The sequence below is a fragment of the Giraffa tippelskirchi genome, chromosome 7 (genome assembly GCF_054371585.1).
Source record: "Giraffa tippelskirchi isolate mGirTip1 chromosome 7, T2T-mGirTip1v1.2.pri, whole genome shotgun sequence".
In the NCBI taxonomy this organism is placed as follows: domain Eukaryota; kingdom Metazoa; phylum Chordata; class Mammalia; order Artiodactyla; family Giraffidae; genus Giraffa; species Giraffa tippelskirchi.
Window position 1 is genome coordinate 141,602,296 of NC_137281.1, and position 23,355 is coordinate 141,625,650.

The following is a 23,355-nucleotide window of genomic DNA, read 5'->3' on the forward strand; positions in this document are numbered from 1 at the left end:
GAGCCTGGTGGGCTACAGTCCATGGGGTCGCTGAGAGTTGGACACGACTGAGCGACTTCACGTTCACTTTTCCCTTTCATGCACTGGAGAAGGAAATGGCAACCCACTCCAGTATTCTTGCCTGGAGAATCCCAGGGATGGCGGAGCCTGGTGGGCTGCCGTCTATAGGGTCGCACAGAGTCAGACAAGACTGAAGCGACTTAGCAGTAGCAGCAGAATGGGAGCGTTTCCTTGGGGCAGGTGTGTATGCTTTGTGGCGGACATTCTGCTTGCTTGTTTGAACTACCTCAAAAATTTGACTTGTTAATTCACAGCACTTTTCTAGAGAAGCTAGTAGAATTGGGCTAGGTGAGAGGCCCTGAGAGGAGAGCCTGCCTGACCCAAGCTGCAGCAGAGGCTCTGGGTCCAAGCCCAGACTCTAGCACTGACTATCAAGTAGGAACGCCTCAACATTAATTGAGAACCTCTTGAAGGCAGGAGAAGGGGATGACAGAGGATGAGATGGTTGGATGGCATCACCGACTCAATGGGCATGAGTTTGAGTAAACTCCAGGAGTTGGTGATGGGCAGGGAGGCCTGGCGTGCTGCAGTCCATTGGGTCGCAAAGTCAGACACGACTGAGCGACAGAACTGAACTGAACTGAGACAGGTATTGTTCAAGCCCCTGGGGTACCAAGATAAAAAGTCAAAAGGATTGTCATTATGGGGTCATTCTCTGGTGCCGCAGTGGTAAAGAATCTGCCTGCGGATAGAGAAATGCGATTCCATCACAGGGTTGGGAAGATCTCCTGGAGAAGGCAATAGCAACCCACTTCAGTATTCTTGCCTGGGAAATCCCACGGACAGAGGAGCCTGGTGGGCTCCAGTCCATGGGGTTGCAAGAGTGGGACACGACTTCGATACTAAAACAACAACAATAAAGCCCTGTAAACACAAGCAGAAGACTTATCTCCTATGGCCGCAGGAGGACCACCTATACATAGAGAGATGCTATAACTATAAAGTACTCAAACTGCTTGCATACTGTATGTTAGAAAACAGCCCTGGGAGACAAAGCTCAGGCTGGGAAATAAAGCCAGGAGTGCGGCGGGGTTCTAGCCCCGACTCTGCCAGCCCTCACGCTGAACTTAAGATTTCTGAACTTTGAGATCCGTTGCGTGCTTTTAGTATGCCGAGGAATCCCTTTTAGGAAAGCCTGTTAAAGTAGATTTTTAACCGGCTTAAAGACTCCAGTCGTAGCCTTTTTGAATCAGAATGGCTGGACGAAGGACCCTAAATCTGCATTTTTACACCCCTACTCCTGGGACAATCTGACGTTGGTAGGCTTCGCAACAACAAAAACAACAGCTTAGCGACGGGCCTGAAGAGGGATTCCTAAGTCCTAAGCTAAGGCAACAGGAATGAAAGCGCCTAGTCGACCGGAGAGCAAACCACCTCTTTGCAGATAACAGTACTCCAAAAAACCAAATAATAGCCGAATAATACAAACAATAATACAAACAATAAGAGCAGAAGAACTGGAGAGGCTAAGTGCGAAGCCGTCGCAGTCGGTCCGCAACACCTCCTCCCAGTCTACTCTAGCGGGGTCGGCGTGACGGTCCCTTTAAGAACTCCCTTTCTTCCTCCGTCTCGCCTGCCGCGGGGCGTGCGGGCCAGCCGGCGGCGCGTGCGTGTTGGCAGCCGTCTACCGGCCGGGCCTTTTCCCCAACGGGACGGTCGCGGCGGCGCGACGCCGGCACTCGTTACGTGCGCGCGCGTGGCCCCGCCCCTCGCCCGCCCCTTCCCCTCTCCCCTCCGCGGGCCTCCCCCGCCCGCGCCGTACAGCTGGCCCAGTGACGCGAGCACTGCAGCCGCCGCCACTGCTGCCGCCGCCGCGGTGTTCCATTCTCCTCAGCCGGCGACGGCCTCGTCCCCCTGCCACCGGCCTCCTCCTCACGCAGCGCCGGCCCGACGACGGCACGCGCGCGGGGGCTCGCCTAGACCCGAGAGGGCTGCGGGCGCGCGCGGGCGGCGGAGCGGATCCCAGCGCCGCGGAAGCTGCGAGCGCCCCCCTCCCGGAGGTCGCCGCGCCGTTCCCCCGGTGAGTTGTCACCGCGGCCGGGGGAGCGGCGGCGGGGCCGGGCATTGTGTCACTGGAGCGCCCGACTGGGCCGGCTGTCAGGGGCGCGGGGCCGGCGCGCACCGCCCAGGAGGGGGACGGCTTGGGGAGCCCGGGCGGCCGCCCCGAGTCGGCTGCTGTCCGCGCTTCCTGCCCCAGCCCCCCGGGGTGTCACCCCGACTCCCCGGGCGGCGAGCCCCGGTGCTTGGCGTGGGCCGGGAGGGCTGGCGGGGTGGGCTGTGTGCCGAGGCCGGGAGGAGCATCGACCGGCAGGCTTATGGACGGGAGCTTGGTGGCCGGGACCGGGGCGCGCTGCCCAGGGGCCTCGCCGGCCGTGCGGGATCGCGCTCCAGACCGGAGTTCAGGGTGGAGACCGCACTTTGCAGGTCGCCGGAGAGGAGGTAGGCAGAGGCTTTCTTTTCTTTATTGTTAACCATTTTCGCGTCAGGGCCAACGAAAGCGGCGGGTCCCGAGCTGGGGCAGGGTCGGCTTAGCGATGGTGGACTTCGCAGGACAACCTTGGAGCCCAGGTGTGCAAGCCCCGGAGCTTTCTGGAGCTCGCGCGCCTCGTCTGGTCTTTAATCTCAGAAACTTCATTATTATCCGGGCTGAGACGCTCGAAACCACTTCCTGTTTGTGTGTGTAGACTTTTTTTTTTTTTTTTAATTTCTGGTTTTTAGAAACTCCAAATATTGGTGTCGGTCTGACCCTCCCACAGGGTTGCGACTGTGGGGGCAGCTGAAGTGGGAAAAGTTACCCCGTAAGGGAGGTCAGGAGAAGGAGGTGGTTTGGGGCACCGTGAGAGCCAGGAGAAAAGAAGCGTTGAAAACAAATCTTAAGCTGGTTCGAGGGAAGTTCAGCAAGGCGGCCTGATGGTGCTGTTCCCATAGAATGTCCTCTGGTGGCAAGTACTTCCTTAGGCTATTTCTCAGATTACTTGCATCCTTATCTCTTTCTCCAGGGTACATATTTATGGTATGTTTGCACAACATTCCCTTGTTCATACATTCTTTCTTTTTTTAGTTTCTCGAAAGTATTTGTGATATAGAATATATGCCAGACGCTGTGTGCTAGGTATTCGGGTCACTGCAGTGAATAAGCCATTCCTTACAGAGTTCACAGTTTTTGAATCCACTTATTTTGGATTATGTTGTTAACTTTCATTGGTGGCCATTGCTGCTTAAGGAAGTTCTGCCCAGTGTGTTAATAGGGGACAGTACTGGTACAAGGCCTGATAAATAGAAATCCCTGTCCACAGAGTGGCTTTTTGGATACTGTAGTAGAAGTGTTCTGTGAAACCAAACCTCACCTGCAGCTAGATGGGGCAGGTCCCTGATCAGAGTAAGACATCCCAGGGCGCCCTCGCCACTGCCACCACCACCCTGCAGTGCTTAAACCCTCAGAGCAAACCCATTGTCAGATGGCAGAGTTCAGCTTATTTGCTTGAGGCTTGCCTGCTCAAAGGTCAGAATTTGGGCAGATAGAAATGAAAGGAAGAAAGGTAGAATGAGCTATTACAGATGCAGGCTGGCAGATGATGAGCCCTCAGCACTTTGTCTGGTCTCCTGGCAGGTCCCCATCATGTGGTGGTTGAACTTGTGCTCTCATGTAATGGTCTCTTCTTAGGGGATTTCCTCCCTTTCGATGGCCAGGGCAGCAATCTCTATAGCTCCCCCCATAACACACACTTATGCACCCTCCAAAGAAAATTATTCACCTGACTTCTTAAAAGTAAGAACGTGTTTCAAGTTTATTGCTCTTCAGCGTTATGCATTTCCATCCTTCAGGAAAAAAATTTGTCTTGTGTTTTAAATCTTCCCTTGTTCTCTTTTTCCACATTCTTAGTTCTTCTGATAATCAGATAACTACTGGTATCTGTCTGTGGCCCAGAGAATTATAGTACAGTGTCTTTGAAAAAATTTGTGAGTCATGTAATCTTCCTCATTTCTGTACCAAAACAATTGAACTGGGGAGAATGTCTTTAGCAGAGCCTCTTGCAGGCCGAGAAGGAAGGCCAGAGAGCACATGTGCTTGTCTTCACCTCTAGTTCTCCGTTTACCAAGGGGCGATTCGCAGAGAGGAACATGATGCCTGTGTCCAGGCCTAATGTGCCCACTTGGAGGCCTGAATGTCTGCAGACCCACCAGGCCCAGTTGTGTAATTGCTGTGCAGGAAGCACTTCACTGATCTCCTGAATTGACATGTGATCTCCTAGTGAAAGCTGACAAGCAGGATTCCTTTTCCCTCTTCCATCCGCCTGGACGGTAGAGAAGTCTTGTTTAGGGGGTATTCCCTCAGGCAGTAGGAGAAACATGAGAAGGGACTAGGAGAGGGAGAAGCCCAGTGCCTTGTTTGTTTTTAACTTTGAAGGCAGATATTACTGTGGTGCAGACTTGAGTGTTGTGGTGCAGACTTGAGTGCAAACTTGCTTCTTGGGTTAAGAGTAAGCATTGGGACAAATGCTTGTATGTTGATAGAGACTCTCCTGGTTGAGATGGCTTTAGGCTAGGGTCCACCCATGTATCTGACTGTGGTGAGGCTTCACTTAATGGAGTGATTTTTTTAAAAATTAATATTGTTACGATGCCACATTGCAGGAAATTTGAAACTAGAACAATGAGAAATAAGGCCCGTAATACTGCGGTGTTGTTTCCCTGTTAGTGGGAATGAAGGATGCAACTCGAGGCTGGGGCTGGGGGGTATATGATGGGTGTTGGAAGCTGCTAACAGCTATGGATATGAGACCAGTGAAACAGTCTCAGGACAGCATGGAGATGACCATCCTTGAGCATCGAGACACATTCACTCCTGCCCCGGCTAGGATTCACGGCAGCAGCCATTGTGCCCTTAGATGGCTGTGAGTTCCAGTGTCTCTTTGTAAAATCTTTATCTGAAAGAGTAGAGGTGCTGGGGAAAGAGGCACCTCTTACAAGGGCTAGGTTTTAGCAGCAGAGCCTGTGGTCACCTATGGATATTTCCTTTTTCTTGTGCTCACCTGTGTCTGTGATGCCTGTCCTTTTTCTTTCCCTCATAGTTCCTTGGCCTAGAAACCGGCAGGATTCCTCTATTTGCTCTCTCATCTTCTGGTTCATACCTGAGTGCGGAAGTCTCCACTCCTTTGGTGGACCTTGCAGTGGTGCTGAGCTGGGTCACTGCAGCTGTGGAGGGCCGCCTGTGCTGCCGTCAGGGCTAGGGGACCGTTGAGTCCCTGTGAAGGTACTGGTACAGCAGCAGCAGGAAATGCAGTGACCGTGGTGAAAACTAAGTGGGTTTCACAGACTCTGTTGTTGCCTGTGATGTATTCTGCCTCCCTGACTCTCCCATCTCAAAAGAGGAAAATAGCCACCCCTGAAACATCAGAAGCTGTGTGCCAAGAATTCATGCGGTCCTCCAGAAACAGGATATTATTGAAGCATTTTTCTCAAGCAGAAACAGATGTAGTTCCCTGTTAGTGTCGCCAGTGTTAGTGGATCCTTATAAAATTACCTGATAGCAGTGTGCCCTTAAGTGTACTGCCCCCCCAACGCATATACAAGTATTATTATTATTACTATTTTTGGCAGAGCCTCATTGCTTAATCTGGGGAAAGTTAGCCTTGGATTCCTGATGAAAGTTAGCCTGCGTTGGTAGACGCAGAGGTGGTGACTGACAGTTCCTTATTACTCAAGAGGCTCTTCTGTGGTGAAAAATTAGATGACTCAGGATTCTTTCCTCCTGTAGTTGGAGATTGAACACAAAACCTCAGAGAAGAGACACAAATGGGGGTTTTTCCCCAGTTTCCCCTTTCTTTCTGTCCTTTTTTTTTTAATGGAACACTTCACGAATTTGCGTGTCATCCTTGTGCAGGGGCCATGCTAATCTTCTCTGTATCATTTCAATTTTAGTGTATGTGCTGCTGAAGCTAGCACTCTTTCTCTCCGTTTTTAAGAAGGGGAAAGTCTAATCTTTCCAAATCCAGCCTCCTGCCAGCAGTGACGGAGAAGGCAATGGCACCCCACTCCAGTACTCTTGCCTGGAAAATCCCATGGACGGAGGAGCCTGGTGGGCTACAGTCCATGGGGTCACTAAGAGTCGGACACGACTGAGCGACTTCACTTTCACTTTTCCCTTTCATGCACTGGAGAAGGAAATGGCAACCCACTCCAGTATTCTTGCCTGGAGAATCCCAGGGATGGCGGAGCCTGGTGGGCTGCCGTCTATGGGGTCACACAGAGTCGGACACGACTGAAGCGACTTAGCAGCAGCAGCAGCAGCCAGCAGTGACTTGTCTTCATTCACAGAAGTTGAAGAATAGAGCGTAAATTGCCCTATTGCTGAAATTTTGGCTAGACTAGGCTAATGATGCGAAGAACTGACTCATTGGAAAAGACCCTGATGCTGGGAAAGATTGAAGGCAGGAGGAGAAGGGGACGACAGAGGATGAGATGGTTGGATGGCATCACCAACTCAAGGGACATGAGTTTGAGCAAGCTCCGGGAGTTGGTGATGGACAGGGAAGCCTGGCAGGCTGCAGTCCATGGGGTCGCAAAGAGTCAGACACAGCTGAACGACTGAACTGAACTGAGGCCAATGAAACTTGCTTCTGGGAATAGGAAAGAAGTGTTCATCCCTTTCTTCCTTCTTTGGGTTATTCTTAGTTGATCTCAGTAAACTAAGTTGATGGGAGTTTAAAAAAGAGAACTTGAAAAAGAGAACAAGGTGGTTTTGCTTATTTTGCATTTTAAGTTGTAGTCAAGACAAACTGAGGGGAGAGGGAAGACTGAGGTTTTTATTTTTAATTGTTAATATGCTGGGACAAGATTACAGAAAACTTGGAAAATAGAGGAGGGGAACCACTGTGATTCTACCATCCTAACACAAACATCATTTCCATGTATTCTGTGGTAGTCCCTGTACGTTCAATTCTCTATTTCTTTTTATCATCTAACATTATAGCATAAACATTTTCCTGTAATGACACAACTTTTATAATTATTTTTAGTGGCTTTATAAAATTCCATTAACTAGATCAATTGCGATTTAAATACTCTTTCTTATATGTCTAGATTATTTCTAAGTTGGCTCAAGGGGATTTTTTTTTTGGAGGGTGATTTTATTTTGTCATGACATTTTTTAAAGACAACTTTATTGGGACATAATTTATATATCATAAAGATCATCCATTTCAAATGTATAAGCAATGGATTGTACTGTATTTAGCGTTATCCAGCAACCACCATAATCTAATCTAATTTTAGAACATTTTCATCACCCCCCCAAAGCAACTCCATTAGTAATCACTCCCTATTTCTCTACAATTCCTGTAGTTCAGGGGTACCACTAGTCCGCGCTCTGTCTATAGTTTACATATTAGGACATTTCATTTGAATAGAATCATATATTATGCAATCTTTAATGAGTGTCTTCTTTAACTTAGCATAATGTTGCTGAAGCTTATCTGTGTTGTAACATATGTCACTACTTCATTCTGCTTTATTGCTGAATAATCTGTTGTATAGATATACCATATTTTGTTTATCCATTCATTAGCAGACGAACATTTGGGTTGGTTCTGTGTTTTGGTGATTATGAATAATGCTGCTATGAACTCATGGTTTTTGTGCAGGCATACATTTTTTCATTTCTCGGAATTATTTTAAAAGCTGCATCCATATTTTTGTTTCGGATTTAATGTTCTACTTGGTTATATTGTTTGTTTGGGTAAGAACAGTATAGGGAGATCTCTTGTCATAAGATGTTGAAGGTATTGCCCTGAATTAAGAAGAGGTGCCCTATCTCTGTCTATATCATATATTTAAGAAGTTTGAACTTTCCAGTAGCATTGTTTCCAGATCTTTGGTGCAGAACTTTATAAACAGTAGTGAGAACTGATAGATGCAATAGTGCCTAAATTCAGTGCACATGTACTGCTACTTTAAAAAAAACAGGGAGCGGGAAGGGACGGTTTAGCTTGAAGCCACCCAGTTCTAAATCGCATCATTATGTCTTTTGGAGAGAGAGTTACCATGAACCCCACAGAGCCTTCCTTATCAATGTAATTTATAGTTCTCAAAAGTTTTTCCTCTCTGTATGAAAAATTGCATGCAAGGGTTCTGTGCACCTGCTTGAGGCTGCTGCTGGGCTGGGGAGTGGCATGCTTACTGAAGAGAAAGCCGGCCGGTGATGGGGGAGGGTGAGGGGCTATGTAAACACAAGTCTAGAAAAAATGTTCTTTAGACCAGCTCTTACAGGCAGACCTTAGTTGCACCCAAGGTTTAAAATATAGATCATGCCAGACACAAAGAGGAACAGATGGTGCTGCTGGGAGTGTCATTTCCTCTACAGAATCTACCCCTGGGTGGTTTTGCATCATAGCAGCCTCAGTACTGAAATAGTGCCATGCCTACTTTCGCCCTTGTCCTAATTGGAACTCCCAGCATTTGTGATCAGTAGCTGGTCTTGCTTCTCCTGCTCCTGGATTCCTACCAGAATCTCTTGAAAGTGTGCATGTATAGGCCGCTTAAGGATCAGAGAGTCCAGATAGTTCTAACTCAGAAATACGTGGGACACAGGGCACGTGCCTTTTGTCCACAAGCCAGACAAAAACTAGGAAGTTGACTTATTTTCCCTTGTACCTGTTTCAGGTTCCTGTACCTGTAGCTAAGTCCCAGGACCAGTTCTTCCAGAAAGTTCCTGTATGTGTGTGTGTGTGTGTGTGTATGTGTGTGTGTAAATGTGTATGAGTGCAGCCATAACTTCCCAGCCACTGTTCACTGCCAAAAGTTTTAGATTTGGAGTGGGCTCTACCTGTCAAGTGGGCTTCCCTTGTAGCTCAGACGGGAAAGAATGTGCCTGCAGTACGGGGGACCTGGGTTCGATTCCTGGGTTGGGAAGATCCCTTGGAGAAGGGAATGGCAACCCACTTCAGTATTCTTGCCTGAGAAATCCCATGGACAGAGGAGCCTGATGGGCTCCAATCCATGGAGTCACAAAGAGTTGGAAACGACTGAGCAACTAACACTTTCACTTTCACTACCTGTTAGTTTAAATTCTGTTCCTAAGTACTAGGAGTCTCAAAAGAGTGAGGAGACAGTATCCAGATGTTACTTGCACAGCATGCCAGGCATGTGACCAGAGAGAGCTCGTGAAATGCTGGAGCTGGAAGGATGGGACTCGAGGATGGTCTCATTTCACCACCTCACTTAATAGAAGAGAAAAATGGGATATGGTTGATCAGAGCTCATTTCCTTGAGTGGTGACAGGGCCAGGGCAGAAGCCAGGGCTCCAGATTCCTAGTCTGGTGCATTTTCTGTCCCAGTATGATCAACTTCTCTTCTCTGGGCCTCTTCCAGGAAAGAGGGCTGTAGCCCAAAAGGGTGTTTGGTTCATATCGTTAGGAACAAGCTCATATCCCTCTGTGATTGTGGTTTTTGAGTCTTTAATAGTGAAATTACAAAAGGGAATGAGCGTCTAAATTCAGTTCTTCAGAAGAACAGTTCTTAAAATGGGAGTTGTGTTTAGCCTGGCCTGCTTACCTCTTCTATCTCTGTACTGTGCTTCCTTACAATTTAGAAAACACTCCCTGGGTCCAGGCCGATGGGATGCGTTCTCTGAGTAATTTTCCCCTCCAGTCTTGCTCATCCAGGTGGGACGGTGGCAGGTGCTGGTGGCATCCTGGATGTAGGAGGACTGCCCAGTATTTGAGAACATGCTGTCTGGGAGAGCTGACCGCCTCTCCCTCCCACCCTGTAAGCAGACGGAAACCCTTTGCAACCGTGGTTCTGGTTTCCTCGGGTTTATTTTATGTGGGTCAGCCACCCGTCCACATGCAGTGTGAACACAGGTCTCTAACTGTGTCTTTAAGAAGCGAGGAAGGAAACAGACTTCTTGGGTTGAGTTGTCACATATACTATCTTTCTCCAGATAGCCAGTGAGCAGTTTTGTGTTCAGTGGGTGCTGTTCTTTCAGTTGGCATGCTCAGGGCATTTCTAGAGGGTTAACACATGGTGTGTTGACTAGTCCACACCTTTATCAGTCCTTGATTCTCATCCACCCCCAGGTAGAAACTGTGCCATGGAAAGGCCGTCTACCTCCTTGTTTCGGTCCTGTGGGGGATTTTGCTTGTTACACAGCAGGATGGCAAGAAAAACAGGCTCTGGGTTTCATAAGATTTCATTGGTCCATCTTAGTTTCCCCTTTACATGCACCCTCAAGTCCTAATCATTTGTGAGCTGAAAATCTGGTTGGGCTGTGACATCAGACTGTTGGGAGGTGGGCAGAGGGTTGCTACAGAAACCCAAGAGGAAGGAAGGAAGTCAGGTCATTTGTGTGGCAGGTACTTAGTGAATGCCTGTGGTTGTTCAGGCATTGTGAACAAAGAACAAAATGGACACGGCACTTGCCCTCATGAGGTTAACAGTCCAGGGGAATACCCATAGATTATTTAATATGACAGTAGTGCTGGAGGAATCTGTTGTGTAAAGCATGTGTTCAGCTTGGCTACTCAAAAGAAGTGGCTCTGGTTTTTTCAGGGACATTTGTGCTCCAAACCCACAATCACCTTGGAAAGGAGGAGGGCTTGAAACATTCTCTTGGAGAATTCTACCTGGCCTCCCTAGCAAGAGAGCAAATTGCCTTTCTCTGCAGAGCAAGCTCCGTCTAGGAGTTTGGAGTTTGGACTCCCATTTTCTGGCTTTACCTGAGTGCTGCACAGTCTGTAGGATCTTAGTTCCCTGACCAGGGATCGAACCTGTGCCTCCTGAAATGGAAGTATGGAATCTTAACCACTGGGGTGCCAGAGTAGTCCCAATCAGTTTTTATTTTTTATAAATTTATTTATTTATCTATTTTTTAACTTCACAATATTGTATTGGTTTTGCCATACATTGACATGAATCCACCATGGGTGTACATGTGTTCCCCTTCCAGATCCCCTCTCCCACCTCCCTCCCCATCCCATCCCTCTGGGTCATCCTGGTGCACCAGCCCCGAGCACCCTGTATCATGCATTGAACCCAACCAGTTTTTAATGTGTGAATGTTTTCTGACCCTGAAGTATCTTCCCTCCACCCCGCCCCCCCTCCCCTTTCTTTTAGTTTAGAGAGAAAAGCCTGTGTGAGTTTAACAGTGAGAAATTGGGAGGGAAATAGGATCAGTGGTGTGAATTCCTTAGGGAATCTTTTATTCTCCATTTCCTTTAAGTCTCAATTTTAAATAATGTTAATTTGCAGTATCCCTTCCTGTTATGGGGCTTTCCTGGTAGCTCAGCTGGTAAAGAATCCGCCTGCAATTCAGGAGACCCTGGTTCGATTGCTGGGTCAGGAAGATCTCCTGGAGAAGGAATAGGCTACCCACTCCAGTATTCTTGGGTTTGCCTGGTGGCTCACCTGGTAAAGAATCTGCCTGCAATGTGAGAGACCTGGGTTCTATCCCTGGCTTGGGAAGAGCCCCTGGAGAAGGCAATGACTACCCACTCTAGTATTCTAGCCTGGAGAATTCCATGGACTACAGTCTATGGGGTTGAAGAGTTGGACAGGACTAAGTTACTTTCACTTTCACTTCCTGTTATATCTGGCTTTATAACCTGCCAGGGGTGGTAAAGGACCTAGTACACTACTGGCACAGATAAGGGTCCCAGTAAGCACACTTCCCATGTAGGCTCAGGTTCTTGGCTAAGATTGTAAGTTCCCCAAGGTCAGTGATTGTCTCGTCCAGTTCTTTATACTCAGCTCCTGGATTAACTGGTTGATAAGAATTGGCCAGATACAGAGGATTAAAGTAAAAAGGGCGAGAGGGCAAGGTGACTTTGAGGCCATGAGCCTTGATGACAAGGAATGTAAGAGTGGCATTGTTGATGAAATTCTAAAAAGAAACATTTTGAGGGAGGCCTGGCTTGAGTGGAAAACAAATATAAACAGGGTGATAAGAAGCTGTTAGCATTCACCAAGTTCATTCTGACTGGTGGCTGAGAAAGAAGAGAGCTCAGGAACCATGGAGGTGGAGGGAGGGAGGGAAGGAAAGAGAGGATATCGGTTGTTGTCGAGAATGATTCAGTGAGGCCAGTCAAAAACAAATTACAGGACCCCTTATGAATTTTGATCCTAGACCAGAGAGTTACCCCTTCTAATTTTCAGGTGCAGGTCTTTGTTTCTGGAAAACTGTCATTCTTTTAAAAGCCTCAGGAAGTATCAGTCACACCCTTAATCCAATTTACACATGTGCCATCTATTTGTTTGGCCTTTTTTACAGATGCATGACATCCCCTGCAATCGCTGCAAGCAAGGAAGTAGTTAACACAGGATGGCTTGTTTTCTCTTTGTTCTCCCCTAGCTCTTCAGGGTACGTGCCCAGTCCTGTCCACCTCTCTGTGACCCCGTGAACTGTAGCCTGCCAGGCTCCTCTGTCCTTGGGATTCTCCAGGCAAGAATACTGGAGTGGGTTACCATTTCCTCCCCCAGAGGATCTTCCCGATCCAGGGATTGAACCTGTGTCTCCTGCATCACAGGAGGATTCTTTACCACTGAGCCACCAGGGAAATCTGAGCTCTTCTGGGTTGGTACTTTTACTCCTGGAATTGTAAAATAGAATTGTGTGGGTCAGCTGCTTCAAAGATCTGTGTGTGGTTTGAAAAATCACGTCTTTGAAAGAATGGCTGCTCTTTGCAAATGCTGACCGCTTTTCTTAGGATGTGTGTGAGACAGCGTGTGAACAGATTTCACAGCCTTTGGTGTTGGTAAAACTTTCTGTGGATGGTAACATGTAGATGTTTTTCAAGCAGTGCATCAGAACTCATTTATTAATTGAACAAGTATTGAATGCTCTTTCCCATATAATCATCTCCCCCACAGGGATTCTTTGCAGCACAGTATAACAGAGGTTTTGAATCGTTTGTCAGTATTTTGGTTAGTCTTTTCCTTTCATAGATTTCAAACCCCTAGAGGAAGAGAAGGGCTGGTTTAAGTTTCTTCCTCATTTACTTAGGCAGGTTGAGTGTTCATATTAATAGCAATAAAGATCTGTTTATTTTACAAAGTACGTAAGGAATCAGATAGTTACTGTGAGGAAGATTTCAGTCCCATTTTACAAATAGGACAGCCAAGGCCTTTGATGACCAGTGGGCATTTAGAATCCACTGTGCTGGTAAATAGGGATGCTGAGTCAGCTGGGGCTGAGGCTGAATCAAACATTGGTATCCTGCTGGGAAACAGGAAAACTCCTGGAATTGCAGACTTGGTAAATTTTAACATGTGCATGAAAAGCAATGTAGCAACCCCTTTCCTCGTCCCCACCCCTGTGTTGGTGTGAGTGCTCTCAAGATCAGTATGTCAGTATGTTTTTGTGTATCAGTGGGACAGAGATGTGAAAGTATGCGTAATTCAAAAGGGCACATTGCATCTCCTAACTAAGGAAAAAGCATTGCTGTATAGTCTGAGAAGATTTTACTTTTAATTTTTTCAGAGGAGCAGGGAGGCCAGAGGGGCAACACCCTGGTATTTAGAAACCTGTGCAGTTTTTGGGTTAATAGAGTGTCCGTTTGGGGGTGAGCCAGAGCAGAAATTCCAAGTTCCTAGGACTCTGTATGGGGATCTTGAGGGCTCTGCAATTCTATATCAACATTGTTGCAGTCCTGTTCTGTCTTTCTGCAGGTGTGTTCTGACTGGGACACCAACTGTGGGTCCAGAGCCCCCCTGAGACGCCTCCCACTCCTAAGGGGTCCTGAAGAGTGTCCTTTCTTGCTGACACGGGGATCCAGGGTCTCCTGAAGGCCTGGCCTGACTGCCTCTTCTCTTCTCCATTGTCCTTCCTGTCTTCCTTTCAGAGGCAGAAGATGAGCCTGTGTGGACAGTGAGCAGGCTGGAGGGGAAGGTCCTGCCTCATCCATGGTGGCTTAGATTTGAAAAACACAAAGCAGCACTAATGTTCCTGGGTCAGGGTGTGCTGAGACCGCTCTGTTTTTTCCATTTGGTCAGGAAAGTGGAGGAGTGAGACTGGCTGCGGGCCAGGCAGAGTTTCCCCCTTTCCTATGGCAAATGAAAATGGACGATTGTTCGGGGAGTGGGTATGAGTGGGAGGCGGCGGAGCAGGCCTTGCACTCATACTGGCCCTGCTCAGCCACTTCCCAGCTTCCTGACCTTGAGCAGCTTTAACCTCTCAGAGTTTTATCACTTGTGAAGTGGAGGTGATAATGTTACCACTACCTGTCTCTTGAGGGGTAGCCACCAAAATATTAATAATTACCTGGGATGGGGAGTTCTGGGGTGATAAAGGGTAACAGGAAACTATAACTTCTTTTTTTTTTTAATTTATTTTTTAAAAACTGGAGGATAATTGCTTTACAGTGGTTAACTATAACTTCTTAAACTTGCTTTTTGTTTCATTTGGATTTTCACTATTGGCATGCATAACTTAAATGATTTAAATTATGTTGAAAAGTAACCCCTCCTAGGATTGTCACGAAAATCAAATAAAATGGGATAGTTAAAACACTTGGTATGGTGTCTGACAATTAAAAGATAACTCATGGCAGTTTATTTGCGGAAAGAAATGATGTTAAGTAGTAGTTGATCCTTGCTTTTTGTAGCGTTAGGTTTTCTGTCTGGCCTGTGTACTTTGGGTGAGTCTCTTTGTTAAGCCCCAGTTTGTCAACTGAAAATGGGGTTAAAGTCAATATCTACTACATACAGAGGTTTGGAGGAGACACGCAAAGCAGCCAGCCCGGTGCCTGGCTCCTAGTCAGTGCTCAGTAATTATTGCCTGTTCGCCTGTTATCCTCTCAGTCACCCTGGAAGTGAGGAGAGAGTGATACCCACTTAAAAGCTTCAGAATGTGAGGCACAGAGTGTAGTTTAGGACAGGTGTCCTGTCTTAAGGCCAAGTGCTGAGTTAGCAGCAGAAATGGTGATGCTGATGCTCTTGTGGCCTGTTGGCCCCTGTTGCAAACCAGAGAGATCTCACCAGTGGGCAGATGGGAAGCACCGGCCAGGGCCGTGGGTGTGAAACACGCTGCTGGCCTGGACAGTGGGGGTTACTGAGGGTCAGTTTGTCCGAGAAGGGGAGAGGCTGGTTTAGGACCACTTCCTTTCTCCGCTCTCCAAGGCAGATGGACTGCATCCAGACTGACAGAAGGGAGGGGCTCGTTTCCTCTTGCTTTTCTTTCACATCCTCCTGGCTTGTCTCGTGGGGGACTCCTGAACACTGCCCTTGTAGTGGGTTCAGTTTTCTCTGCTCCTTCAGTCTAGCCTTCTCTGCTAACCTGCCCTGCTGCAAAGTCCACGCCAGCAGCCTCCCAGGCCTCCTCCTCATGTCCTGGAAGGCCAGCACAAGGCCCCTCAGCTTCTCTCCCCACACCCCTTTGAGGCTGCCGGTGACTTCCCATCTGCTCCTCAGCTAGCTGCCTGTCTGTGCTGCTGATAGGGTGAGCTGAAGCCAGACTTGGTGGGAATTCAGTCTTGAGCTTCCTGTTCTGTGTATTCACATTTTGAGAGAGAGAAAAAAAGACCCTGAGTGATTTCTGCCCAGTCTTGTTTGCAGAGAGTGAGAGGTTCTAGTCACCAAACCCACTTGTGGGGGCCAGAGCTGATTTTGCCCTGGCTTTTCACCTTGGGTTTGTACAGTATGCCCCCCCTTTTTAGTCCTCTTTTTACGTGTCAGGCTTTACCACATTTGCCTTGCTCCCTTCTTCATAGGGGTCATGAAGTCCTTACCCAGAATTGGTGAACAGTATAGGCACTGCAGTGTTTGCAGTTTTAGCAGCCCAGGTTTGCCTGGTGTACTGGAGGAAAGCATGTGCATACTTGTGCAGAGTCTTGCGCTTGATAGTTTTTATCCTGTTACCCTGTGTTTCGAACACACCCTTTTCCATTTACATTTGATAGTGGCTGGTGAGCCTTATAGTCCATTTTTCCTTGGAGTGTATCCTTGTTGTGGGTGTTGTGTTCACATTTTATGCTTAATTTCCCATCAGGATCTGAACAGTGGGCCTGCTGTGGCGCTACCACCAGCCGAGTCATTGCACCTCGAGACAAGTCTGCTCTGACTCCTAGGCTGCTTTCTTTTCCTTATTTATGGCGGCCTGACGGCCTCACGAAGTGCATCAAAGTGTTTCCTATTGGCCTGGTGAAAGGAAGACACTTGGAGGACCTTAAAGGCCTCGTGGAGGGGACCCTCTTAGCTAATCACAAATTAAGACTCTTGAGTGAAGAAGCAGCCCTCCCACCCACTCAGTAAAAGCCCCTCTGAAATTCAAGTGGTTCTGGCCGTTTGTCGTGTTGCTGTAGTATTTATCTGGTTTTTGAAGACAGACTTGCTTAGATTAATCCTGATTGTAAGGATGATGCGTGTAGGTCTTGGAGGAGAAACTTAGGGAAGAATCAAACTCTGGGTTTATTTCAGGCCTAATCATGAGCTGGCAGCAGCGGCTTTGGGGCTCCGGTTGGGGGGGGGGGTGGCACCCTGCATTGGAGCTGTCATCTAGGATGCCACCTTTTTGGAACCAGACTGCAGACAGTTCCTGGCCCGTGTGAAATTGTGCCTGGGCCTTATCAGAAATGAACCAGATGGTGTTGCTAGCAAAACTGGCAGATGTTCTTGCTGTCAGAATTAATTTGAAAGTTTTGCATGTAAATGTGGAATTATGGGAATTTTTCTTTTGGGGTTTTAGTTGCGTGTGGAAGTGCTACCCTTACCTTAACAAGGCCTTTATTTATCTCTTGCCTCTGGCCAGAAGTGACTCCCAACTCCGTGTCCTCCCATCCCCTCTGGTTACTTTCCTCCCCAGATGGGTCCTTTGTGGTGGGGAGATAGAGGGTGACCAGGCCTCTCTTGAGTGTAATTTGAAGGTTGCTGATGGGACCAGCTGCCCAGAATGTGTCTGCTCCATAGATAACATCAGTGACTAAAATGTTCGTCATTTGAGTCACTCCTTTGAATTGAGACCTTTGGATGTAGCAGGTATGATACCTAGAAAGAGTGACTGTATCAGAGTCATAGAGCCCAGAAAAGAGGCAAGAAGAAAAATCCTGTGGGGACTGGTACAAGGCAGGAAGTCCTGAGCGCACACTCTGTGCCAGGCCCTGTGCTGGGTGCTGTTCCTAGGTGGGCCTGTATCCACTTTATAGATCAGAAAATCAAGCTCTAAAAAAGTTAAGTACTGGGGTTTCCCTGGTGGCTCAGTCATGAAGAATCCACCTGCCAATGCAGGAGACATGGGTTTGATCCCTGATCTGGGAATATCCCACCATGTGCCGTGGAGCAACTAAGCCTGTGTGCAGCAACGGTTGAGCCTTGCTCTAGAGCCTGGGAGCCGCAACTGCTGAGCCCACGAGCCTGTAGAGCCCGTGCTCTGCAGCAAGAGAAGCCCACGCACCACAATTAGAGAGTAGCCCCTGCGCGCCGCAACTAGAGAAAGCCCACGCAGCAATGAAGACCCGGCACAGTCCCCCCTGCAAAAAGTAGTGTAAGTAACTGTGTGTACCTCGAACCATGGTTAAAATGATTCCAAAGTCTTTGTTGTTTTCATGGCAGATAAAAATATATACTGATGAGGAAGTTGGGGTAGAGGATGAGGTGGTGAGGGAGACAGGGGGAGCCTGGAGAGACCAGAGTGCATGGGGGAGCTGCTGTGGAGGGGTTCTGGGGAGTGGATGGTCCTGGGTGAAGGATGTAGAAAGGAGAGGCTGGTTAGCAAAAATCATCTGAGCTGGAAAAGAAGGAAAAAGAGTTTTTGGTATCACTTTGGAGGGGTTGACCATTGGCCGATGGCAGCTCTAACCTGAAGGACTCGTCTCGGAGTCTATCTGGGGTATGGAGAACCAGAGAGCCTTTGTCTTCAGGCTGGTGGCAGTTGGGCCCAGCAGGAAGCCTTTTAATCCCTGGTATTTATAGACTGGCCTGTACTCTACTCTAAAGCAACACCATTTCGGTTACTGAAGGCAGCATTACCTTGCCTTTGAAGAGCCGCATTTATGGGTCCCCCCCCCCGCCCCGTTTGGCCCAGTGGGAGGGGCTGGGTAATGCTGTGTCATATTGTCCTGATTCCCAGCTGCCTCAGAGGTTGTGCAGGGACAGTTCTGCCATTTCCCTCCGAGTGACCTCTGGCTGCCCCCGCTCCTGCAGCTGCTGCTTTTCCTCTTGGGGGTGAGGTGGGAGTCAGGACTGGGGGAGTCAGCCCTCTTGTCTCTATGTTAAGCGTAGCTGGGAATTCCCTAGAACAGTGATTCTGATTTGTTCCCCAGCTCCTTGCTATAAGCCTGAGGTTGCTCAGTTTATAGCACGGGCAGCCCTTGCCATAAACCCTCAGTCCAGTCCAGCCTTGATTTATTGACACCTGGCGTGAGTGTGGGGAGTGGTAACCAAAGATGACGGAGACGGGTCTCTGACCCAGTGCCTGGGACTGATGAGCACACAGCTCATGAGTAAAGATCAGGTCAGTTCCTTTTCATTACAGCAGGACATGTCCATAAACCTTCAGTCCCATCTAACGTAAATGATTATTGTGAGGGCTGATTGTAGCAATAATGAATTGAGACTGCTTCAGAAGTGTAAAACTCTAGATTCACGCAAAACCTTGTTAATATTACAAGGTGGAGTCTTAATAAAAGATGACATGTCTTGAGTGCCTTCTGGGTACCAAGCACTGATGATCTAAGTGACTTACATAGTTTATATAATCTTCACAGCAGCTTCAAAATAGGTTGCTTATATTATACCCGTTTTACAGTTATGAGAATTGATGCCAAAAGAGGATAAAAAACACCTTTCTAGGATGAACGACTGGTAAGTAGCAGCAGAAGCAGGCACTCTGAAGTCTTGGCTGCACTGTGTGACCTTTCTGAAAACCCCGAGGAATCATAATGAGGGTGGGTGTCCCTCTCAAAGGGAGGCGGCAGCCAGGACTTACCCTCAGAGACCAGAAAGGATCAGGGAAAGGTCAGCCCGGTGCCCAGAAAAGCATTAGCATTTCTGTACAACCTAATCACATTACTGAAAGCAGTCCTGAACTTGGAGCCATCTTCCTTGGATAGTAATGCAATTGACATAGATAATTTAAGCCAAAGAGGAAGGGCAAACTTTGTGAGCTTACATATGTGGATGGACACCTATTAACTCTAAAACACCGAGAGGCAAAACCTTACAGCAAGCGCATCTTTCTTCAGTTTACAAATGAGTGCAAAGACCCAGGCAACATGCCCTGTGTTGGGACTTTAAAAAAAATATACAATTTAAAAAAAGTATTTTTCTCCTCTCAGCCTTTTTGTGTTGAAGTTTCTATGAAGGATATCTGAATTTGGTCATTAATACGCAGTGTATCCATCTTTGGCAGTTACTTTTCAGAGGAATCAGGCTCATTTTAGGGGGCAGCTTCTAGCCAGGTTATTTCAGTTGTGGAAGGTGTGGGGTTGATGTCTTCCTCAGATACAGGTCTGCAAAGAAAAGAGAGCTTTGGGAATTAAAGTCTCTGAATTCCTGCTTCCCCTCACTCCATTCTGCCAACATCATTCTTCACATGCAGTGCCTATGACTGAAGGTGATGTGTCTCATTAGCGGTTCGGGGGAATTAGCCATCAACATCTAATGACCTAGTTCTCAATTTCTGCAGTGGCTTCAGAAAGTTTCCTAGAATACCCCCAAAGCAGTGTTTCTCAAAGTGTGCTAAGTCACCTGATCCACCTCTACCTGAGGAATTCTTACCTAGAATCAGTCTGCAAGTTAGAACACTTCGCTCTGCTGAGGTTCTGAAGCAGAGCTGGGAAGCCAAGTCCAAGTCCACTCAAGAGGGTGTAGAGCTGCAAGCCGCAGTGTGAACAATCTTCAAAACTTCCTGTTTTTTTTTTTTTACCCCAGAGAGAATGGGAAGTTTTCCTCTTATTCCATAATACATCTAGGATAATTTTAATATTTAAAATGAATTACATTATCTAACATGGAATTGATTTGAACCTCTACCAAGATTATATGCTTTGGTGTCAGACTGATTCATTTGTAATCTTGCTGTCATGAATTGCTATCTCTGTGGCCTTGGGCAAATTATTTAACTTATCTATACCTTGTCTGGATGGAGAGTTGCTCTCTAAAGAGTTGCTCAGTCGACTCTTTGCAATCCAATGGACTGTAGCCTACCAGGTTTCTCCATGGAATTCTCCAGGCGAGAATACTGGAGTGGGCTGCCATTCCCTTCTGCAGGGAATCTTCCCGACCTAGGGATCAAACCTGTGTCTCCTAGGTTGCAGGCAGATTCTTTATCATCTGAGTCATTAGGGAAGCCTGGAGATAGGAGTAGTACCTTTTAAGGTTCTCATGAGGATTAAATCAGATGTTAGATGGAAAATGCTTAGAGTCATGTGCAGTGATTAGGCAGTTAGAATCCAGGTAATAACAATGATGTGTTATTTTTCTTATCCTGAGGTTCCATGTTACTGGGAGTATGACCACCTCAGTTACAGAGTCGAGTCCTGCAGGATAACAAAACATCCCTCTTCCATTGGTACAGCCAAGTCACAGACTTCTAAAAGGCCTTTTGCCATCCATAGGAAGCCTAAACCAAGCACTGGGAAAATGTTTTGTGATAACACATTCTCAGCACCCCAGTTTTAGTTGTAGAGCGTGTGGGTGACTGTTCTCAGGCAGTCAGGGTCTGTCACAGGTGGGAGGGATGCACTTGTTTGGAACATGTCAGGATCCACCAAGTTGTTTTAACCAGCAGCTGTTTGTTCTTCATTCAGTCTGCACTCTCTTTTTCCTCTTATTCCTGTTTAATGGTTAGGAAAGAGGGCTAAACTGCGCTTTCACTTTAATGATGTGTGTGTATTTGTGTGTGTGTGTGTGAGTCACTCAGTTATGTCTGACTCTTTGTGACCTATGGACTATGCTTTAATGGTACACATGTCAAATTCATTTCCCCCACCAACTTACTTGTTTTAAAAAAATTTAAGAAATCACAAGTTCTACTTCCTTCTTTTTTTAAATGAGCTTATTAGGTTTTTAAAATATATATTTATTTATTTATTTGGCTGTGCTGGGTCTTAGTTGCAGCACACCAAATCTTTGATCTTTGTTGCGACACATGGAGCAAGTGGGATCTAGTTCCCGGACCAGGGATTAAACCCAGGCCCCCTGCATTGGGAGCTTGCAGTCTTAGCCACTGGACCACCAGGAAAGTCCCTCTACTTATTTCTTGAAGAAAGATTAGGAAATACAGGTTACTTGATTAATGGAAGAAGAAAATCACCTGTGATTTCCCTTCCAGAAGTCACCACTGTTCACCTGTTAACTGTGCTACTTCTGCCTAGGATAGTCGGGGACAGCAGTGGCCGGCAGGGTGTCAGGGTTCAGAGGAGGGACCGCCTTTCTGAGAGCCGGGCTGGCCCTCCTGTGGCTCAGAGCCTTACACTGGGCAGCTCTGCTTGGGACAAGCATTTGGCAAGTCCTCGGGTGTCCTCCCGCCTTGAGGGCAGTTACTGTGGAAGGCTGGCTGCTAGTTTCCATTGATGCCTTGTACTCAAGCGTTTTTGGCCTCGTTCATGCTGATTCTGCCCTCCTGATCGTGCGCTCAGTTTTCACATAGCCAGGTGGGGTGGGATCTTGGGCCTCTTTTCTCCGTAGGAACTGGTACTGGCTCTCAGGGTTGGTAGTGCTCCATCTCTGGCCTCTGCCTTGCTAAATGTCTCTGGGAAGGCTCTGCCTAGGAGGAGAACTCATTGGGTAAGGAGAACACTGCCTCACGGCTTTTAAAATGTAATGCCTTCTCCCCCTGTTCTCCTCTTCCCAGAATAAGAGCTGCCAGTAAAAGTTTAGTGCTGAACTATTGATACGTATTTATTACTGTGTGATGGACAAGGGAATTGTCAACTCATCCATCTCCTTCACCCCCTTGCAAATGGGAATTACAGGAAATCACAACTAGCATAAAAAACTGGGTGAATGGGAAGGATGGAATGTGTAACCCTCATTCCCAAAAATGGGCAGAATGTTGGAGCTGACTGACCTTAGCCTCAGGCGGTCAGTGGGCCAAAGCATGGCTTGAAGCTCTCACCATCTGGGAATTGACACCGAATCTTCCTGCTTTCTGACTTGTGTCATCATGACTCCCCTCTTATGAGCCCCTCCTGTCTGGTCAATAACCAGCTCCTGCCAGTTCTTTCTGCTGGAGGTTTCTATCACCACCACCCTGGCCCAGACCCTGTCATCCTGTCTGGCCTCCCAGGCTGCTTTAGTCTCCCTTGCTAGGTTCATGTACCCTGAACATTGTTCTTATTTCAAATAAGACTAGGTAAGACAATGCAGCCCTATGTGTGTGGGAGGTCATATTATCATCCCTTCCCCCGTGCTCCTTGAAGGCGAAGACTGAGTAGTCTGGTGCCTCTTACATAGTAGGCCTTTAGTAAATGCTTGTTGAGTTGGATGAAGTCATGTTTCTTACTGAAGAACATTCACTGGTTCCCTACTACCGATAGATCCAAAGCTGAGTCTCTGCCTGTTTTTCATAGGTGTACAGTCTGGCCTTATTGTAAGTATTCAGTGGAATACTTAATTTACTTTGTGGAATAACCAGAGTCTGTTAAGTGATACATACCAGGGAAGCCATAAGAATTGTGCCTTGCCCTGAGGGATCTCAAATGGATTTTTTTTTTCTGTTCTTCCCTGATTCTTGGCTTCTTTCCCCACCCCTGCCTTCCCAATTTATCATGCTTAGTTATGCCTTCCAGCCCCAGAAATTCCCTCTTTCTATCTACATATTAATTCAGCTCTCAAGGCTTTCAGGTCAGGTCTCCCTTCCTTCCTTTTTAAGGTCCTCCCTCTCTTTTTTTAAATATTTATTTGGCTGTGCTCAGTCTTTCTTGTGGCACACAGGATCTTTAGTGTCAGCATGCAGGATCTTTTTAGTTGGGTGTGTGGGATCTGGGCTTCCGAGGTAGCTCCATGGTAAAGAATCCACCTGCAATGTAGGAGATGTGGGTTCTATCCCTGGGTCAGGAAGATCTTCTGCAGGAGGATATGGCAACCCACTCCAGTATTCTTGCCAGGAAAATCCCATGGACAGAGGAGCCTGATCGGCTGCAATCCATGGGGTCACAAAGAGTCTTACACAACTGAGCGACTGAGCATGCATGCATATAGGATCTAGTTCCTTGACCAGGTATTGAATCTGGACCCTTTGCATTGGGAACTCAGAGTCTTAGCCACTGGGTTCCCAGGAAAGTCCCTAAGGCCCTCTTTCATTGTCTTGGTTCAGGTCCATTTCTGTCTCTCTCTCTCTCTTTTTTTTTTTCATTATTCTGTCCA

General features: G+C 47.4%; 1 protein-coding gene and 1 non-coding gene across 2 annotated transcripts in view; one reads left to right on the forward strand and one right to left on the reverse strand.

Annotated features, from left to right (window-relative positions):
• Window positions 1-23,355, forward strand: part of LOC145513858 (uncharacterized) — a 64,431-nt gene that overhangs the window by 19,189 nt on the left and 21,887 nt on the right. Inside the window, exon 3 of the mRNA XM_081510797.1 lies at window positions 1,609-2,080. Coding sequence (XP_081366923.1) covers window positions 1,609-2,080 — 472 coding nt within the window. The remainder of the gene's footprint in view (window positions 1-1,608; window positions 2,081-23,355) is intronic.
• LOC145515897 (U6 spliceosomal RNA) lies at window positions 5,900-6,006 on the reverse strand. Its single transcript, XR_014061106.1, has one exon. It is a non-coding gene; the product is annotated as a U6 spliceosomal RNA (small nuclear RNA).